A 23,037-nucleotide genomic window follows, 5' to 3' on the forward strand; every position below is an offset into this window, starting at 1 on the left:
GTTTTGGGGATAAGATTTCAAATTTTGAAAAATAAAAAAATTAAAATTTTCAAAGGATAAACTTGGAAAGGTGCTATTTTGGTCATTTTAGTTTTTGAGTGCTATTTTTGTGATATAAACTTAGAAAGATGATATTTTGGAGATTTGCCTTTTGATAAAACATTAAGTGCTATTTTTGTGACTTTTGACCTTCAGTGCTAGTTTGGGAACAAAAACTTGATTTAGTGTTATTTTTGTCTTTTTCTCGTAACTATAAATACAGAAAATAGACGGTAATACTAGTAATAACACTAAAGTGGAATAAATTTATAATTGAAAAGATTGAACTGATAAATTTGAGGGGATAGAACATACACTTTTATAGTTGAGGATTTCTCCAAGATTCATAGAAAGAAAGTAATTGTTAATGACAGCGCTTAAGACGTCATTTCGATTGATAACGTTTCCAGTTTTGGTGGCCGGTAAGATGAAAAGAAACAGACTTTCGACAATGCACACAATCCAGGCTTTTTAAAACTAGATATAAAATTAAATAAGGAAAATCGCTTTTTAAACCTCGAGAGTGTCACATTCTCGCATTTTAAACACTGAACGTTTTTGACTAGCACTTTAAACTTTGAAAGTGATATTTTTATCATAACAAACCTCAAATGAGGTTTGCTTGTTTACCAAGTTAACGAGGTGACCAGTACTGTTCATTTTGTGATGACGTGTCTTTTTTTTTTAAATAAAAATAAAATACATAGAAAATTCGATTTTTTTTGAAAAAATCGATTTTTTTGAAAAATTCAAAAAATATAAAAATAACATTTCAAAATTAAAAATAAAATAAAATATTTAAAGAAAATTAATCCAATTATAATCCAATAAATATATATAATATAATAACTTGAATGGTGATACTAAATTCTGTTTTTTTTTATTTTTTTATTTTTATTTTTGATTTATTAATACTTAACTTATTAAATTTTTGTGAAAATAGAAAAGATCTCATAGACCACTTAAAATATTTTTGACGTTAACTAAGATACTGTAAGTTAGTTTGCAATATAATTAAGAGATTGAGAGGTATGCCTTTAGATTTGTATATGTTAGGTTTTGGTATGAGTGGATCTTCTTAGATAAGTAGCATCTATTTTAATTTCTCTAAAGTTTGATTAGTTATTTATTTAATTTCAAAGTTATTTACTATTTTTAAGAACTTCACTTATAAGTTAATTTCTTTTAAAGCAAACTTAAAATTAGTAAAATAAATAACATTTTAATAAATAATACCAATAATAGGATTAATTTTGAAAATTTAACAAGTAAAGTATTAAAAAATCAAAAACCAAAAACCAGAATCTAGTATCACCATTAAAGTTATTATATTATATATATTTATTGGTTTATAATTGGATTAATTTTTTAAAAAAATATTTCATTTTTAATTTTGAAATGTTATTTTTTTTATATTTTTTGAATTTTTTCGATTTTTTTCGATTTTTTCGATTTTTTTCGAATTTTATATGTATTTTATTTTTTATTTAAAAGGAAAAAGAAAAAGAAAAAACCGACACATCATCACAAAATGAACCGTACAGGTCACCTAGTTGGAGGTTTGTTATGATAAAAATGTCACTTTCAAGGTTTAAAGTGTTAGTAAAAAAACGTTCAGTGTTTAAAGTGCGAGAATGTGACACTCTCATGGTTTAAAATGGGATTTTCCCAAAAATAAATACAAAATCCAGTTAGAAGCTCACAAAAAAATCAGAAGGTAGATAAAATTTAAGTGATGCCACGTGGCATTTTTCTCCATATGGAGAAAACCAACTTTGTTATATAAGATGTGGTATTTACTTTTAATCTCTAATAAAGTTTGATTTGTGCGTACCCACATATGTTATAATTTTATATGGGGCTTTTATATTTAGTTTATGTGAAAACATTATTAAATATATCATTTACAATTTGATAAATATATGTTGTATAACTTTACAATACATTATTTACATGTCTTATATACCATAAATAATATATAATGGTATATATTTTTATTTTTATTTTTATTTTTCATAAATTATAACAAAATAAAACTATTCTGGTTAAATTGTATTATGACTTTGGAGATTGTCCTATCTAAGGATGGGAATGTGTTATAGTTCAAAATCATTCTCTATTATCTTTTTATCAATAACTTTAATTAATGTTTTGAAAACCAAACCAGTTACCGATTCGGTATATCTAATGGTTAACTGGTTGGAGCGGTTCAACCAGTTAAACCGGATTTCAATTTTTAAAAGTTATATATATATACATATATATAATCATATATTTATACTATATGAACCTTAAAATTAATTTTACATATGATATATATATATATATATATATTTTTTTTTTTACTAACTAGAAAAATTAAAAATAAGCATATATCTAGTCTACACAATAAACAAATGAATACTATGTCAATTTAAATTGATACCAAATGATTAATCGTTCAAATTATTGTATTTATTTATTCTTACAACTAAAGTCTCGAAGTTTATGTATATGACAAAATGAAAATAGTATATAAGAACCAAAAATAGTGTTTTATATTATTTCTTAAAAATAGAATGAAATATAAAATAATTAAATAATGATGGTCAAACTTTGATTACGAAATATTAAATTTTAATATCAATTGAAACATATTAGTTATATGTTGATTTCTTAGAATCGGGTTTTGAAGTTGACTTGGATCACTGATTTTATTGAATTTCAGCTACTTTTACCGGCTTTCTCAAATTTTGAATTTTAAACTGCATTGGATTTGGCTTTTTCAATGAGTCACAGGTTAATCGGTTCGACCGGCCGGTTCTCACCATTTTTCAAAACACTGGGTTTAATCAATTACTGTTACGTGCCTTTTAGAAATAATTGTAGTTAGTGATATTAGATTTAACCATTTTATATTTTTGTTTGATTTATAAAATTGATTAAAAATATTTCAAGCATAAAGAAAATAAATTAGATGTTGGCTGTTGGAGTTTGTGGCTAATGTGGGTATTAGCTCCACATTTATTGTTGACAACAATAATTTAGACTAAATAAAAAAATATGTTTTCCTTTGGTATGTTAAAAATATGCTAAACTCAATGAAATATGTGATATATGAAGGTAATTATAGTTTGTTTTGTTGTATCCATGAATGCAAAATTGTCGATTTTGGTTATTGTGTATTTATACTATGGATGATTGGTTGGATCGTAGCTATACATTTTTATTGTAAAGTTTGTTTGTACAGCATTAAATAAGAATATATTAATATTTTTGTTTTATAACAGATGGTTCCTACATCCATTTTTATTGTTTTTGCTTTAACTTTTAGAAATATATAAAACATGACTGATAAATTTTGTAGTTGTTTAGATAAAAAAGTAAAGTTAAAGACACTTCATACATAGAATCCAATCATCACATTGTATATCTTAAGGTGTTACTATCATTATTTTCTTAATTTAATATGTAGACATTAATTATTAAATATTAACTTTAACATATTAACTTACTACATTAATTATTAAATTTAATGTTATATTAAAAACATTGGATTCATATTTTTTTAAAGATTCTTCTCACAAATCTAAGAAACTCAAATAAGAATAAATAATTATTAGAATATTACTAGATGAATAAAAATTCATTTCATATTTTTTTTTAAACAATCAAATTTATAAAAATAACACATGAAAAATGTTGCAATTTATCTTTTAATAAGTGAGATTATTCTACATTTTTCTAATTTTTTCTTTTCTAAATTTTAATGTTTTTCAACTTTATTTAAGTGGGTTCTAGAGTTTTGAAGGGTCCCGAAGGTTTTGGAATTAATCCTAAACTAGATTTTGACCCGCGCTTTCAAAGCGCGGGTTTATTTTTGTTTTTTTTTTCAATTGACAAATATTTAGTAAATGTCACATTTTCATATATTTGTGTTTTATTTTATAAAAGACTTAAAAATTTTATCTTTATTTATCGTATTTCATTTTAAATGACTATTTATGTTAAAAAAATTAAACTTTATTTTTTTAATGAATTAAGTTGGTATAACTCTGATAAATTAATTTTATTATGGGGTTAATATTTTAATTAAAAATTATATACTTTTAATAAAGATTTATACTTTTCAATAAAAAAATTCAATTATTTTTATGAATGCTTAAATTATATTAAGAAAAGAAAAAAATAATAATTAAGAATAGTTGAAAAAAAATTATTTGAACTTGGACTCAATGGTCCAAAGGAAAAAAAAAGGTGAGAATTGAATCTTATTTTTTAATAGGCCCAAATGGCCCAAGAGAGATTTGATTTGGGCTGGATCCAAAAATAATGACCCAATATAGATTTGTTATTAATATTACTTAATTGCCCTTAATGAAACATGCAATGTTAGTGAATGAAACATGCCCCTAAGGTAATTATGACAATAGGATCCTGCTTTAATAGTATAGATTATCCTAATTTTAGTTTGAAAGCAAATATTAGTTTTAAAAATAAAATATACATCGAATTAAATTAAAAGTAAATAAATAATGCAATGTCAACCAAATGATTTACATAACTGGTAGGGTCATTCACATCACATGTGTATACACCCTGTTATATCGAATCTCAACTGCATACATTTTCTGTTAGATTTTTGATTTATTGTATGCATCTTTTTATATGTATAAATACTGGTTGAAGTCATATTATCACTTTCTTTAGAAAATGTGGAATGGTGTGAAATAGTTTTTATTCCACGAATTCTATAAAATAAATTTTAGGGAAAATTGTTTTTTTAAACAAAAAAAATGATAACTATGTCCCATTAGGCTAATTCCTATTTTGTACCACTTTTACCTCAAATGCTTTTTAGTATTTTCAAAAATAAATTAAATAAATAGTTTTGCAAACCAAAAAAAAATTAGAAAAATAATAACTACTAATGAAATAACCAGATAAACTTAGTAGTATTTTTTTCAATTTTAAAAATGTTTAAATCATAATTTCAAATTATATTCTACATAAAATAGAATTGGAAGTCTACGAAGTAGAAAACGAAATCCACTTTTTCATTGAATATAATATGTTTAGAATACAAAATTTACGTAAATAATAGTACTCTAAAAATATTTAGAATACACATTTCGCGTTTAACATATCGCTCTAAAATCTGTAGAAATCGGAATCTACATATTACTATAAATCTAAAACATGTAGAAATCAAAATCTACGCATTACTATAAATCTAAAAACCTGTAGAAAATGAGTTCTACAAATTTACTGTAAATCTAAAACATGTAGAAATCAAAATCTACACATTACTATAAATTTAAAAACCTGTAGAAACAGAGTTCTGCATATTTACTGTATTCTACGGATAAAAATAATCATTTCCGAAAAATATGGGAAGAAAATATTTGAAAATATTCATTTTCCATGTATGAAAAACGATTTTTCAGAAAAAAATAAAAATAACAAAATCTTTTTGAAAATATTCAGTTTCTATATATGAAAAAACGATTTTTCAGAAAAAAATAAAAATAAAAAATCGTTTTAAAAATATTCAGTTTCCATATATGTAAAAACAATTTTCAGAAAAAAAAATCGTAGGACATAAAGTGTAGGTTTAGGTTCTTTTTTATTTGAGGATTTTTAATGTTCTTTATTTTAATTATTTAATTATTTATTATATTTTAATATTTAACAAATATTTTGTTAATTGTAATTTTGAATTTATAATTGAAATTGGGGAGTATTATTGCCATTTTGAAAATAATTAGCCTAATAAGACATAAAGTGTATGAGATTAGTCTAATGAGACATAATTACCATTTTTTTGACCTAAAAAACAATTTCCCCTAAATTTTACTATTTATATTGACCGAAATGGAACGATGTTTCCATCGTTTTATACAAAAATAAACAAAATTCAAAGAACAATACTTCATTACCAATTTAGTGAGAAATGTATCAATAATTTATTCTACTTTTCATACATATCCTTCAATTTATTTCATCAATTCCTTCTTATGTTTAGCATTTACATTCTGTAATTCCATATACTAAAAGTTTTATACTGTATATTGTCACTGTAAGGGGTTAAATGATAATCTTGATTCTAGATGGGATATATAGTATATATGGTTATCCTAGAAATATGGTTTTGTATAGAACGAATTTGAAGGAATATAAATTGTCCATGAGGAGCCAGTACAGCATAAGGTATGTGATTGCGTTGCAAACTTTCTAATCGAGAAAACATTTGCCTTTTAATTTCGTCAAGACGAGAGATAAACCCCATTTCATTAACTTCCCACTATCATTTTTTTTTTTGGAAAAAACATCTTCCCACTATATTTATTGTAATTTTTACAAAATTTGCAAGAAGAAAAACCAATAAGTTATTTTATATTATTATTTTAAAAGTTTTATTCTGTTCTTTTAGCATCTCCATTTCCACTTCATAAATGATCTTACATTGCTCATTATTCATAACCATAACTAAACCAAATTAGTAATCTGCTCAATTAGTTAGAAGCTTTGTCGAATAAGTCTTCCCAAACTCAAGTCCGAACAATTAGCTAGCCTTAAATGTGGAGAAGAAACTTATTTTTCAAAAAATAGAAATTAAAAAAAAAATCACTCTTAAGATTAAACCAATTATAGGAAAACGTATTAGTCCCAATTAAAGAGCAAATCAGTGTGGTATGAGTATGACTATTTCTTGTGATTAACAATCCTCAATAACCAAATATGGAAATATAGACCTACTGAAGAAACCCACAATGTTTTTTTTTAAAAGAGTCAGCACCAGCTGGACAGTTCTGGGCCACTGGTATACATATGGCGCATAAACAACAGGAACATGAGAGATATATTTCTTCACAAATAATAAATCAAACAAAGAAGCTATGGAAGAAAAAAGCGCAAACCAACCACCCACCTTTGCAGCTTTTGTTATCATAAAGTCTTTCACCGACACACGCGCGCACTTCCGTTTACTATTTGTTATCCTTAAAATGCTCAGCGTATTCTTCCCTTTTGTTCTCTCAACTTTTATTAATTTGTTTCTTGCTATTCATAAGAATCTTCACGCAAAAGAACACTAGAGTGGTGAAGAAGTAGCTACTTTGCCTCTTCTTTTTTAATTTAAGGTTTTCATTTCTTTTTGTGGAAGGAAACAATGTTGCAAAGGTTGGTCTTCCTTCTCATCGTTCTCCTGATTCAGTCCTCTTTCCTTTTTGAGATTTCCTCTGCTCTCCAGGTAAACAAATCTCATCAAATCTACAACACTTCCCTTTGTGTATGTCCTCTGTTCCGACAAAAGAAACAGAGGATCTTTGTCTCCATGTTGCTAATCATCAAGAACTAAGAAATGGGTCGTGTAATGATCTTAATTTGATAAATGGATTTTGAAAAAAAAAAAAAACATAATCGTTAATTAGTTTTTTCTTGATTTATTTGGTTGTGGATCGTAGGAAGGAAAAACATGTATACTAAACGACAACTGTGACGCTGGATTACACTGTGAAACATGTCTAGCCAACAATAATTTGAGACCCAGATGCTCTCGAACCCAACCCATCAACCCCATCTCAAAGGTTTACACTTCACTTTTATCAATTTATAATCATTTATATGGTCCAGTTATCGTTTAAATATTGATAAAATCAATTGGTTTATATAAAAAAAGGTAAAGGGATTGCCTTTCAACAAGTATGCATGGTTAACAACACACAACTCGTTTGCAAGATTGGGGCAAGTGTCAAAAACCGGTTCTGTAATTTTGGCTCCTACTAATCAACAAGATTCGGTCACAAGCCAACTCGCGGTAAGAGTCCTTCCCTCCAAATTCATTGCAAAGTTTCAAACTTTAGTAAACAAACCATTTTAAATATTTTCTTGGGAAGTGTGAATCTCTTATTAATCAACCAAATGTGTGGAAGACCTGGTAGTCAAGATTTGGCTAAAGCAGTGTTTATGTTTTTTTTGTAGAAGCCGGATAACCGGACTAAAATAAACGATATAATAAAAGCGATATGTTAAGGAAATAAACGATTGTAAAGAGCGAATACAAGAACGATAAGAAATCGTATTCGCTAATGAACATGAAGTCGAGATATAATCTCTTTCCTTAACTCTAAATATTCGCTCTGTTAGTGAGACGGAACTGTACGAATACCGAGTCCCAGGATACAACCATGGCAGACAAATCACGCTTCACTCGTGATCGCCCTATCGAACTATAAACTCTACGAAACACTCTCGTATTTAAGACTTACGCTAAGGGAATTTTTGCTGTTGGTTTCGATGTGAAAAAGTTAAGAAATGAAGGAAGAGGAGAGACGATATTTAAAGAGACGGAGAAGATCCACTTCCCGCAACAGCTGCTGCACGTGGGGGAGAATCTCGCGGAGATTGAGGGAAGTTGAGTTCCGAAACTTCTTCCTCAAGACTCTCTCTTATCTCGTTTAAACCTTTCGAGAGGATAAAATGCATGACGTTTTTTTATTTTCTAGATAAACTACTTGTCGTTTTAAATAAAATTGCATGTTGTTTTTTCTCGAACTAAATGGCAAAACGTTGAGCTTAACTTGGTCTAAAAAGAATATTCTTATTGGGTCGGAGGCCCTCCACCAAAACCAAGACCAAGACCAAGACGAAGACCACGCCCACGCCGAGCCGAGCCGGCCGAACGGCGGCGGCGGCAGCGCGCGCGTGGGAAGCCTTTCTCTCTCACCAAGCCGTTTACACCCATGTAGCACATGAGCATATTTATACTGCTTGAAAATTAGTCACACAAGCGATGTGGGACTCTACTACTTCTCTTTCATTTAACAAAGAGGCCTCTGAATGGGCCATTTATATTCACACGTTTTTTCAATTAATTTGGAAACCCATTGGCTTTAATTAAATTGATCCAACAATCTCCTACATGAATAGAAATGACTCTAAACATATGCAGACTAAATGCAGACTCTAAAAAACTATACTTATTCTAATTCTGACTAGACTAGACAGACTTATCGAGAGCGTTTGCAAAAAAATCGCTGTGTTTGAGTTGGTGGCATTTTTAAGCCTTGAACCACTCATAGTTAATATCTGTCGGGTTTACTTTACCAGAAGGTGAACATGATGTCTTGAACCAACCGGTGTTTTGTGTAGACCGAAACAACATGCATAATGCAGCTTCATTTTCTCGTAGAACTTAGTTCTCTATTGTGTTCATTGTGGCCCTGAACTATTCCTGGTTTTCATGAGTGAACTTAGAGAACATAGCCTTGCATTCAATTTCTTAGAAACGGCCCCATTTCACACTCATTAGGTGATTGACCATGAAAAGTATTGAGTAATACTCCGCTTTTGAAGCTATGGAATCATTAAAAACTTATGCTTATCCTTCTCACATTTGTTAGCACTTTTATCATCTTAGGAGCTGAGAAGAGACTACTTTGTCTCAAGTGCTTTGGTTAGATTCAGTTTGATTTTGTTTTCCCTTTGAACCTACGTCTTGGGATCTCCAGTCATGATAGGTAGGGTTGCAATCAAGCATCCTCATTCGTTATAGGCTTTAAACCCATTCCTTTTGATGATTTAGCAACAACATCTCGTGGCAAACCTTTAGTAAATGGATCCGCTAGGTTGTCAGCCGATTTGATGTAGTCTATTGTGATTACACCAGTTGAGATAAGTTGTCTAATGGTTTTATGTCGTCTTCTGATGTGACGAGATTTACCATTGTAGAGATTACTCTCAGCTCGAGCTATAGCTGATTGACTATCACAATGTATGCGTATAGCTGGCACAGGTTTCTCCCACATAGGAATATCTTCCAAAAAATTTCTAAGTCATTCAACTTCTTCTGCTGCTTTGTCTAAGGCTATAAACTCTGATTCCATGGTTGATCTGGCTAAAACTGTTTGTTTGGTAGATTTCCATGATATTGATGCTCCTCCTAGTGTAAAGACATATTCACTTGTGGATTTTGAGTTTTTAGAATCTGATATCCAGTTAGCATCACTGTATTCTTCTAAAACTGATGGTTCTTTACCATAATGAAGCCCAAAATCTTTGATGTAGCGCAAGTAATTGAGTACCCTCGTTATACCTTTCCAGTGTGTATGACCTTGATTACTTGTATATCGACTAAGTACGTTTACTGCATGCGCTAGATCTGGTCTACCTTGATTACTTGTATATCGACTTCCGATCACACGTGCATACTCGTTTTGTGAAACCCCTTCACCTGAATTCTTTGTCAAGTGCATTTGGGGATCTAACGGAGTTTTTACCGTACTATTAGAGTAATTTTTAAATCTCTCTAATATTGTTTGAGCATAATGAGATTGAGTTAAGATAATTCCGTTTGAATTTCTTGTGACTTTAACCCCGAGAATTACATCTACTAATCCCAAGTCTTTCATCTCAAATGTCCCTTTGAGCATGTTTTTTGTTTGATTGATAATGTCTTTATTGCTTCCAATAATGAGCATATCATCTACATATAGACATAGCAAAACATACGCAGTTTTGGTAGTTTTGTAGTATATGCATTTGTCACATTCATTTATTTTGAAACCATTTGACATCATTGTATTGTCAAATTTTTCGTGCCATTGTTTAGGAGCTTGCTTAAGCCCATAAAGTTACTTTACAAGTCGGCATACTTTGTCTTCCTGTCCGGGAACGACAAAACCTTCAGATTGTTTCATGTAAATTTCCTCTTCTAAATCACCATTTAGAAAATCGGTTTTTACATCCATTTGATGGATTTCTAGGTCTCTTAAGGCTGCAATTGCTATCATCAGTTTTATTGATGTTATTCCCTTTACTGGAGAATATGTATCAAAATAGTCAAAGCCTTCCTTTTGTCGGAATCCTTGAACTACAAGTCTAGATTTGTATTTTCCACCAGATTTTCGTGTCATTATCCATTTATTTCCTAATGCTTTGCAGCCAGGTGGTAAATCTGTTATGTACCATGTATAATTTTGCATGATAGAATCAAATTCAGTCCTGACAGCTTCGCTCCAAAATGGAGCTTCTGGTGAAGCCATGGCTTCTGCCAAAGTTTTTGGAACATTTTCGACTAAAAATGCCATTAGGAAATCTTCACCAAAAGATTTTTTCTTTCGAGCTCCTTTGCTTCTTCGAGGTTCAACTTTTTCTTCATTTTCTGAAATATCATTTATAGAAATCTCGACGTTTGTCTCAGTTTCTGAGTTCTTGTCATTGTCTCTTTCTTCTTGAGTTCGTTTTGAACCTTGTTTTTCCTTATATAGAAAAATATTTTCGAATAAAGATGCATTTCTTGATTCCATGACTGTATTTTCATGAATGTCTGATATTGCAAATTTGTGTACCAGAAATCGATAAGCATTACTGTTATGTGCATATCCGATGAAGATGCAATCCACTGTTTTAGGTCCAATAGTGACCTTCTTTGGTGGCGGTACCGCAACTTTTGCCAAGCACCCCCACACTTTGAGGTATTTATAAGGTAAATTACCTTTCCATAATTCATATGGAGTTTTGCCAGTTACTTTGTGTGGAATTTTGTTGAGCATATAATTAGTGGTAAGCAACGCTTCCCCCCACATGTTCTGGAGTAACCCAGATTTCTGCAACATTGCATTCATCTCATCTCTTTTAGAGTTCGATTTTTGCGTTCAGCAACTCCATTAGATTCTAGTGAGTAAGGAGCTGTAGTTTGATGGATTATTCCATGTTCTTTACAGAATGCATTGAATGGACCATCATACTCGTGTCCTCTGTCACTTCTAACTACTTTAATAGTTGTTTTAAGCTGATTTTCGACCTCGAGTTTAAATTCTTTGAATTTTTCTAAGGTTTCATCTTTGCTATGTAACAAGTATACATAACAATATTTTGTGCAGTCATCTATGAAGGTCACAAAGTACTTTTTCCCACCTCTAGTTTGTATGTATTTTAAATCACATAAGTCGGTGTGAATTAAAATTAGAGGTTTGTTAGTTCTTTCAACACGAGGTGATGGCGTTTTTGTGAGCTTAGCCTGTACGCATACTTCACATTTTTGTTTACTTGTTTTGCATTTAGGAATTAGATTTAAATTCATTAATCTTTGTGTAGATTCGTAGTTTACATGGCCTAATCTTTCATGCCATATATTAAAAGACTCAACCAAATAAGCAAATGAATTCTTATTCATTGAAACAATTGGAGCTACAACTTTCGGAGGGACTGTCATTACATTCATCTTGACAAGTCCATCCTTAACATACCCCTTTCCCAAATACATCTCATTCTTCTTAATCACGAGCTTGTCCGCCTCAAGACTTGTGGTAAATCCATTCTTGTTGAGCAAGGTTCCCGAGACCAAGTTCTTCCTCATGTCAGGCACATGCTTCACATTCGCCAGAGTGACTTCACGTCCAGATGTCATCTTCAAAACCACATTGTCGCGGCCTTCAATCTTGGAGACTGCAGTGTTTCCCATGAATGTGGGTGGTCGCTCATGTGACATACTACCATTCCTTGGGGTTGCTGCCTTCAACCACGTTGACCTCAGTCACCATTGAAACGAGATCCCCCTCAGTGAGATTGGCTTGATGCTTCTCATCTCTAATCTTGCTGCGACACTCAGCAGTCTTGTGTCCCACTTTGTGGCAGCAGTGACACTTCCCCTTGAACTTCTCCACATTCGCATTCACATTGATTTCAATGCCTTTGTTCTTGAATTTTTTTCCAGAAGCCTTCAGGGCTGCAGTAGTTTTGGAAGGCTTGGCAGGAGAATGAGCGTGTGCCTTTCCTTTGCCTTTGTGCTCAGTCATGTTGACAATGTGCTCCTTAGTAGTTACCTTGTCAGCAGTTCGGTTTCTGGATTCCATCTGAAGCCTCATGATGAGATCCTCGAGCCCCATCTTCTTCTTCTTGTGCTTCAAATAGTTCTTGAAATCCGCATAGCTTGGAGGAAGCTTTTCAATGAAGCTGAGAGTTGTGAATGTCTCGCACATGGACATTCCTTCAGAAACAATTTCATGGCAAATAAGCTGAAGCGCTTCCACCTGATCTATGATGGGTTTTGAATCCACCATTTTGAAGTCGTGGAATTTTGAGACCACATACTTCTGGCAGCCAGCGTCCTCACCTCTGTACTTCTTGTCCAGTGATCTCCATAGCTCTTTCGCCGTGGGGATCTCACAGTAGACACAGTACAATGGGTCAATGAGACAACCCAAAATGTAACATTTGCAGATGAAGTTGGAGTGCACCCATATGTCAACAGTTGCGAGACTGTGAACATCATCAATCCCGTAAGGAATAAGGGACTTGTCCTCCTGGATGAACTTGTCCAGCTTCATCGTTGTCAGGAAGAACATCTTCTTCTTCTGCCACGTTTTGAAGCCTTTGCCATCAAACTTGTCTGGCATCAGTCCTTGAGTGAACACGCTAGGGACAGATGGAGGAGTTTGAGCTGCCACCGGACCACTTGCGGTTGCTGAAACTGAACCCGTCTGATAAAGACCAGTACCAAATAGGCTACGGCGAGTGGTTTCATCAGCAGCATTTCCCGCAGAGAGGATAGTGCTTGTTGTTGCTGCAGCGGTTGACGCTGTGATGTTTCCGGCGGTTGTCAAGCCAGTTGCATCAGTTCCTGCAACGTTGATTGGAGTCTGGATGACATTCGTGGTGTCAGCGGGGGTGTTGTCATTCGTCATTGTTTTTTCCTATAGAGAAAAAACATGAAGGCGAATCAGTACTCCATTCAACACATAACATATTATTTTTAAGAAAATAATAGTTCAAAATCGATGGTCATTTTTGGTGTTTGAACCAAACCATATCGATATTAGTCTAGAAAAACGTTTTGCAAACTCGCTTAGAAAAGCGTTCGCAGAAACCGTTTTGTATAGACTTAAAGTGTTTCATAAACTCGCTTAAGGAAACGGTTATGAAAAATGATTCATGTATAGAACGTTTTGATTAATAATGTATCTAAAACGTTTTGCGGAAGATGCTATAAGAAAATCGCAAACCCGTTTACCGAAGATCTAAGAAACGTTTCGCGGATAAGCATATAGCAAATCGCAAACATCGTTATGAGATAAGTAAGAAACGTATATCAATAAACGTTTTCGCGGTAGTGCTACAGAGCAAAATGCAAACCGTTATGAGATAAGTAAGAAACGTTTCGCGTAAGTGCTACAGAGCAAATCGCAAACATCGTTCCAAAATACGTTAACAAATCCTTGTTAAACCGTTTCATAAGACCGTTTTTCAATCCGATCAAATGCTTTAGATAGAAAGCGATTTAGAGTTAAGATTGTAGAAGCCGGATAACCGGACTGAAATAAACGATATAATAAAAGCGATATATTAAGGAAATAAACGATTGTAAAGAGCGAATACAAGAATGATAAGAAATCGTATTCGCTAATGAACATGGAGTCGAGATATAATCTCTTTCCGTAACTCTTAATATTCGCTCCGTTAGTGAGACAGAACTGTACGAATACCGAGTCCCAGGATACAACCATAGCTGACAAATCACGCTTCACTGGTGATCGCCCTATCGGATTATAAACTCTACGAAATACTCTCGTATTTAAGACTTACGCTAAAGAATTTTTGCTGTTGGTTTCGATGTGAAAAAGTTAAGAAATGAAGAAAGAGGAGAGACGATATTTAAAGAGACGGAGAAGACCCACTTCCCGCAACAGCTGCATCACGTGGGCGAGAATCTCGCGGAGATCGAGGGAAGTTGAGTTCCGAAAATTCTTCCTCAAGACTCTCTCTTATCTCGTTTAAAACTTTCGAGAGGATAAAATGCATGATGTTTTTTTATTTTCTAGACAAACTACTTGTCGTTTTAAATAAAATTGCATGCTGTTTTTTCCCGAACTAAATGGCAAAACGTTACTAAATGACAAAACGTTTAGTTTAACTTGGTCCAAAAAAAAAAAAATTCTTCATTGGACCAGAGGCCCTACACCAAAACCCAGACCATCCGGACGGCGCACGCATGGAAAGCATTTCTCTCTCACCAAGCGATTTACACCCATGTAGCACATGAGCATATTTATACTGCTTGAAAATTAGTCACACAAGCGATGTGAAACTTTACTACTTCTCCTTCATTTAACAAAGAGGCCTCTGAATGGGCCATTATATTCATGTTATAAACCAAGTGGTGATCGACCCATATCAGGCCCAAACTGTCCGGCCCATCAGCTATCCATCCGGCCCATCAGCTATCCATCCGGCCCATTCGCTAATCACATAGGCGAATGAGAGTTTACATTTATCTATACTTGATGTTTATCCTTTTCTATATGTATTTAGGATAAGCACTATTTCCTATTCCTATTAGGAATATTATTTCTTTTTCTCTTATGACGGTCTAAATAAGACGGTCTAATACTTGTATAAATATAGACCTCTGGTCATGAGTAATAATAAGCTTTCACAGCATCTCTTTTATAACACGTTATCAGCACGATAGCCTCTAACCCTAAGCCCCCACGAAATTCCTTAAACTCAGCCGAATATCACAAAACCCTAATTCCGGCGGAACTTCAAAGAGATCGTTCTCCCAAACCGTGAGGACCCAGACGACGAGCAATATATCAAATTGAAGCCCTCGCCGAGATGAATCAGACGCTGTAAACCGATTGTCGATCCGATCACTGACGCGCCGTCACGCTCTGCTACAGTACGCATCACCGATTTGCTTTGGAACCCTAATCGTTTTCCTAACCCAAATCCGAGCTCTCTCTCTCTCTTGAAGTTAGCTCTTTCTAGACGTGATCAAGTAAACCAGACGTGATCAAGTAAACCAGACGTTCTCCTTATTCCCTGTTCGTGATTCGACCAAGCAAGCAGCCCGTCCGCAACCCGACTCGAAGAATGATCAGCTCGCGGCCTCCTTCTCTCTTTGGTGGTCCAAATCTACACTCCATAAGTTTCTAAAGGTAAAACTCGAAACTTAAAAGAACCTACACTGAATTTGGTTGATTGATAAAGATCTGAACCATTAAAATTTGAAAAACCCTAATCTAGGATAATAGAAACCCTAACATATGGAACTAAGTTTTGGTTAGATTGTTTTCCTGTTAAGTTGATAGATCAATGGCTGTTAGGATTGCTAGAAAATTGATTGATCAGTAAGGGCATTGAAACCCTAAATCTAAATTATATGATCCGTTTCCTTTATGATGTTTTGAAAATCTGAAATATCAAAAACCTAAATTGATCCGACTGTTTTGATTGATTGATTTTGATGTATCTGAGGTTTAGATTGCTAGATTAAAACCTTGAATTATCTTTGATGATTGTTTGAGTAAATAAACTGTTTAGAATCGAATTTGATCTTAAAATTGTTAAATTGCTGAAAACCCTAATTTTTCTTTTTGCATAAATCGATTGATAAACAAGTTTCCATATTGTGATTAATTGTTTGAATATCAAATGAACTGATTAGGAAAATTGCTAGTTTTGATTAAAACCATAATCTGTCCAGAATTGTGAATTTCCTTTTTGCTAAAAGTAGAAAATTTCTTTTTCTACTTGGTGGAAAATTTCCTTTTACTGTTAGGATTGCTAGAGAATTGCTAAAATTGACTGATTGATCTGATTTAATTCTTTTGTAAAGCTTGATATTGATAAAATCAAACCGAAAAAATGGGCCTTGAAACCCTAATATGATTTGATGATACTTGCATTATTATTCTGATTGCTTGATCATACTAAATGTTTTAAGAAAAGTAAAACATAAGAATTATTGACCTGGTCTCACATTGATTAAAAATCGGCCTGAATATGATTGTTGTTATGATTGATGCTTTGATTGCATTCAGATATAAAATCCGACCTCTAGGGTTGTTGCATCACAATTTTATAAGGTCGTGTGGCCTAAAGCATCATATAGACCTCACATACTTGTTTTTCTCGCACCATGGTCGAGTAGTTAATTGTTTGGTCGAGAGACTTGTGAAACCGTATGCATTGATTTTATTGACTCGGTTACATCTTGAACTGATTAATAATATGTTTCAGATGTCAAAATTTGAGCCTTCGGATTATGCTGCCCTAAATCTCTCTGGAGATAATTATCTAGAATGGGTAATGAACACTTCAGTTGCTCTGAAGTCTAGAGGACTCGGGAAATGTATCATTGATGGCAATAATGCAATTGAAAGTGAAAAGCATAGAGCCATAACAATTATGCGCTATCATCTCACTGAGGATCTGAGAGATCAGTACTTAAATATTGAGGATCCTTGTGACATTTGGACAAAAATAAATTCCAGATACTCAATGGCATTATGGCGAAAAGCCATGAATGAATGGAAGATTCTCAGGTTCCAGGATTTTGAATCCGTGGACGAATATAATTATGCTTTGATGAAAATCGCCTATAGTCTTGAACTATGTGGTGAAGTGGTAACAAATGAGGATTTACTATATAAAACCTATTCCACATTCCATCCAAAGGATTTGTTGTTATCACATAAGGTTATTTCACCACCTATAATGACTTATTGTCATGCCTATTGGCAACTGAGCAAAGAGAGCAGAAAGTTATAGATACCATTAGCAGATTTGAAAAACTTCAGAAAAGATACATTGAGCAACGAAACAGTGACATGAGACCTCCTGAAGCCAATGAGGCTAAAAATGATAAGGAGGAATCCAAGGAAGCCGTGTGGAAATATATGGATTGTGAAGCCGGCTTATACATTGACTAAAGAAACGAGATTTCGACATTCTGATTTTATGTTTTATGTTTTGCTTTGATTTGCTTGTCATTTACAATATTATAGCAATAATAAGAGTTGTTTTTAGTTATCATGTTTGATTTGCTTGATGATTTCTTGATTGATAAATGACAATGAAAACTTAATAAAAGGATAGTCAGTTTATTATAGACAATGGCATTGCCTAAAGGGGCACAAATTTATTCACCCAATAAAAGACCCATTGAGTTATAAAGACTTGAGCATGAATGTTTTCCACATTGAACCAATGGGCAAAGGAAACAAAAGTCCCTTTCAGATTATAAGAAAATCGCCTAAAGCCTTATAAGAAAGTGGTCAAGACTATACTTACATACTCTACTGATCTAGACTATGCCAAGGATCAGTATGATAAAGGCAAAAGCCATGGTAACCTGTATACCCACGAAATTTTATACACTTTATGGCATGACTGGATTAGCCATCCAGGTCTTTAAAAATTGATGCACATATTGCAAAAGGCACAAAGAGTTATCCCATAAAATCTCACGTTGTGTAACATGTACACAAGGGAAACTCATTAGGCTCTATTGTCCCAAGTACCACGTGATTATAGTATGTCCATGAGGGGGAGTGAGGACAAACTGTGATCCATGAACATACTACAAATCCGTGTGACATGGTCTATGACCATAGTAAGACTTGGCCGAATTCTTTATACTACAAAGGCCACTACCTAATGCTTGGGGAAACAAGGATTTACATGTATAAGGTTAATATGCATCAGACCATATAAGTGAGCATAGATAATCCCATCTCAGAATGAATACGTTTCATAAACCAGACATATACCATCCTAAGAGATTTTGAATAAACCACCACATACATATGTGCCGTCTAGGATGGAACCTCAGAAGAGGATGAGAAAAGATTGGGAATATATGTTGGATAGGAACATGTCTTTCTCCCACGCTTTTTAAGAGACCTTGTGCCAAATATGGGTGATCAAATTATGGCCAGGTACACGGATCGCATGACTGATGAATCCGACTATCCAACATCAGGGGGAGAAAGAAATAAGCTGGTAAAAGAGAATAAGAGAAATAGAATGGTATTTACCATCATTGTCTTGGCAAGATCCTCGGACTAGAAAATATGATTTAAGACGTCCAAAGAATGTGATCAAATGATACAAAAGCTAGCAGAACTAGATGCCAGACACATTGACCCGAAAAGAAAAGAATGACTAAGTCATACCAACTTAGCACCACGAATTTGATGTCCTAAGAGACACAATCAAGTTGCTACAGTGTCTATACAAGATAGACCAATAAGTTCCAAAAGATAAGAAACCTTAGAAAGAAATGAAAAGTGCATAGAATGATACAAATCCGAGTTCAAAGGAAACCAGTCCAGATAGAGAGATAAAGCTGGCCAGCTAAACATCTAAGGTACCAAACCATGTAGTTTGGGACGCCAAACTGCAAGGTAGTAAAGGTCCTGGATAATAAGATCTCAAATCTATTAGATCATGTCTGGAACACTATGGAACTACATAAGAGTGTTCACACCAATGATGTATTTACATATAAGAGAGCTCATAAAAGAAAGTAGCACTTGAGTTTAAAGATATAAAGCGAGGATCATGAACCCACGTAAGAGTACTCATAAAGAATAAAGATCAGATTAAAAGAAAACGTGAGGTTTAAAGAGTTTAAAGAAGAGATGGGCGTATTGGCCAAATATATAGAAACGCCATCTGATGATATAGACCCGTGGATAAATGGGTCTTGTGAGGGAAAAAAAATCGTGAGATGTGGAACGTGACCAAGTAGTCAAGAGGTCATTCACAATTACTACTTACATCATTTAAAGAATGGCTTGTTACACAAGGATACTCATAGAGACCAAAGGAACAGATTATAAGAAAATATGCTCCTATGTGGTGGATGCTATTACACAAACTCGAAATTGATGAAGTCTGGAAAAAAAAAAATAATGATGTAGTAAGCAGTATATTGATCACTGGATAAAGAAAATAAAGGTACCAGAAAGATGAGAAAATAAGTTCTCAAAGAACATCATTGTTCCTAAGCTGTTCATGGACTGAAGCAAAAGCAGCTGCATTGAATATGATAAGACTAAGTAAAACTTAGTGAAGGAGTTCGATAAAGAACAATCCAAATCAGTCCATATATTCTTATAAAAGAAATCCCTTGTGTTTATAATAAATCAGCACTGCAAGTAGGTCATGAGATGCCATCAAAGAAAGTGTGGACTGTGATGTTTTTCAAGTAATAAGATATAGTATGGAACTGCAATGTAAGCACAAGCCATTATGTTTATATCAGTGGATAAAAAGAAACCATAATGGTCCAAGAGAGTGACCAGAAGTATGTTTGGTCGAGGGCAAATGGATATGGCATTTCTGAAGGCAAGAAAGATCGATAACCATGTATAAAGGTCCTTGAGTGTATTTGACTGCAGATCCATAGTTTGATGAGATTATAAAACTCATTGCAGCAATGATTATTAATGATATGACCTTAGACACTCATGGGGTATGGACGAGTATAGACAAGGTCTATAACTCAACATGGATCGACCAATGAAGAAAGATCGGCTATAATGGAAAAGCCATTAGCACATACGGGTGACGTATGTCCGAATGGACGAAGGCATGTCCGTGAGAAGCCAAGTGATTCGTATGTGTTTGGGTCGATGACTCAATATATATTAAAGTGTCCACGGTATGGCAAAGCCATGTGACTAGAGGATCCGTGGGACATGAGAGGACTTGCGAATAAAGTTTGATCGCAGATTAGAGGTCCATCCGAGTACTGGTCGAATGCCATCCGTCCGACCAGGACATAGAGTGGTCAGCTGCAAAGATGCACGTCTTGACCATGTCTTAATGAAGTTCCAGAAGATATGAGAGTTACAAGATAACTCAAGTTACAATTAGGCAAGAGCTATTCCTACATCAACGTTCAAGAAGCTCAAAGGACTACAAGTTCAGTCATATGATATGTCAGCCGACTTCTTCACCATGTCTACACCAACCACACGTCCATGAAATTTATCTATCAGTTTGTGACGTGCCAATTAAAGGACCAGTTCAAGACTTGGCGCCCATGAAGCTAAACTATCAAATTGTCCATGCGCCAACTTGAAGAACATACACGGGGGTACAAGTCAGGGGGAGTTCATGTGTTGTACTCTTTTTCCTTATCCATGGTTTTGTCCCACTGGATTTTCCTGGAAAGGTTTTAATGAGGCAACATTAAGCATGTTACAAGTCCTGAACCGGATGTGTCGATCAAGGGGGAGTGTTATAAACCAAGTGGTGATCGACCCATATCAGGCCCAAACCGTCCGGCCCATCAGCTATCCATCCGGCCCATCAGCTATCCATCCGGCCCATTCGCTAATCACTTAGGCGAATGAGAGTTTACGTTTATCTATACTTGATGTTTATCCTTTTCTATATGTATTTAGGATAAGTACTATTTCATATTCCTATTAGGAATATGATTTTCTTTTCTCTTATGACGGTCTAAATAAGACGGTCTAATACTTGTATAAATATAGACCTCTGGTCATGAGTAATAATAAGCTTTCAGCATCTCTTTTATAACATTCACACGTTTTTTCAATTAATTTGGAAACCCATTGGCTTTAATTAAATTGATCCAACATTTTCTGTGTGGTTATGATGATTATTATTGCAGAACGGTGTAAGAGGGTTTATGCTCGACATGTACGACTTTGAAAACGATATCTGGCTTTGTCACTCTTTCGATGGAATGTGTTTTAATTTCACCGCTTTCGTAAGTTTCTATACGTTATTTTCTTCTACGTATTCTACACGAAAACGTTTGTGATTTGTTTGTGTGTGCGTACAATGGCAGCAACCAGCGGTTAACGTTCTAAGGGAGATACAAGTGTTTCTGGAGAATAACAAGGATGAAGTCGTAACGATTATTATAGAAGACTATGTGAAATCTCCCAAGGGCCTCACAAAAGTGTTTAATGCGGCAGGGCTACAAAAGTTCATGTTTCCAGTTACTAGAATGCCCAAAAATGGAGGGGACTGGCCAGCGCTTGACGACATGATACAACAAAACCAAAGGTTGCTAGTTTTCACATCCGATAGAAGTAAAGAAGCAACCGAAGGAATCGCATATCAGTGGAAGTACATGGTTGAGAACCAATGTGAGTGTCCCTATATGAATATGTAATGCATAACATATTGTATGAACATATTTATCTTAATGTTTTGAAAAATATTCGTAGATGGAAATGGAGGATTGAAGGTAGGAGCGTGTCCTAACAGAGCTCAATCAGCACCAATGAGCGATAAATCGAAATCTCTTGTACTTGTTAACCATTTTCCAGATGCTCCGGATTTGGTAGTAGCATGTAGACAAAACTCTGGTCCTCTTCTTGAATCCATCAAGGCATGTTACCAAGCCGCAGGACAAAGATGGCCTAACTTCATAGCAGTCGATTTCTACAAGGTATTTATAGTATATAATAGTATTTTTCTTTAACCATTTTAAATTAGTCCTTTTAAAGAGAATAGACTCCTCCCAACGGAAATTGAGCCCATGTTCCTCAGATCCATAATAGATAATTTAAGATTTTATCGACTAGATGAACTCCCTAAGTAACATTTTGTTTGTCTCTGATTCAGAGAAGTGATGGTGGAGGAGCTCCGCAAGCTGTTGATGTTTCAAACGGCAATTTGATATGCGGTTGCGATAATTTTGCAGCTTGCAAGGTCGTTTTCTTGATTTGTTTTTTTTTTTTTAAATCTGAACGTTGTGTAAATTCTGCAGTTAATGAAAATCAACAATCTAATTTGCAGGCCAATGGAGAGTGTGGATAGTAAGCAAGACTGAGACATCGGAGGCAACTTCCATGAACAAAGGCTTTGGTAATTTACAAAAAAAAAATTAACGTGGTGTGCCCTTTATTTTATAATAACACATGGTTCAACTTGTTTCTTTTTACACTAGTTGCCAAATATTAGAGAAGTATCATCTCAATCTCATTTTCACACAAAAAGAAACCACACAGCTTGAGTAAATCCAATTACGCAGCTCCAAAACATAAATAAAAGAACATAGATACATGTTAGATGTTGAGAGGATTTGTGATAATTGATGCATCATCTTCTTTTTTTTTTTTAAATATATATATTTATTTCACCACCCGAGAACACGGAAATTCAAGTTTTGATTAAAAGCCCAATTCGAACAAAATGATCTAATTCAAACAAGAAAACAGCTAGCTTCGCTCAACCACCACC

The 23,037-nt window shown here is 33.8% G+C and overlaps 1 protein-coding gene across 2 annotated transcripts; it reads left to right on the forward strand.

Moving 5' to 3' along the window:
* Positions 1-6,865: 6,865 nt before the first annotated feature.
* LOC106418901 (PI-PLC X domain-containing protein At5g67130) lies at positions 6,866-22,774 on the forward strand. Of its 2 annotated transcripts, XM_013859634.3 has the most exons (9): positions 6,879-7,034; positions 7,184-7,270; positions 7,485-7,607; positions 7,700-7,837; positions 21,455-21,553; positions 21,635-21,938; positions 22,020-22,243; positions 22,420-22,506; positions 22,594-22,774. In XM_013859634.3, the coding sequence occupies exons 1-9, from the start codon at positions 6,918-6,920 to the stop codon at positions 22,612-22,614; spliced, it is 1,200 nt and encodes a 399-aa protein (XP_013715088.1). In that variant the 5' UTR covers positions 6,879-6,917; the 3' UTR covers positions 22,615-22,774. The 2 variants fall into 2 exon arrangements, with proteins under 2 accessions (XP_022552761.2, XP_013715088.1); XM_022697040.2 differs by lacking the exons at positions 21,455-21,553; positions 21,635-21,938; positions 22,020-22,243; positions 22,420-22,506; positions 22,594-22,774 and adding an exon at positions 17,044-17,838 and having other exon boundaries at positions 6,866-7,034.
* The last annotated feature ends 263 nt before the right edge of the window (positions 22,775-23,037 follow it).

This window comes from Brassica napus, chromosome C8, assembly GCF_020379485.1.
Source record: "Brassica napus cultivar Da-Ae chromosome C8, Da-Ae, whole genome shotgun sequence".
Taxonomy (NCBI): Eukaryota; Viridiplantae; Streptophyta; class Magnoliopsida; order Brassicales; family Brassicaceae; genus Brassica; species Brassica napus.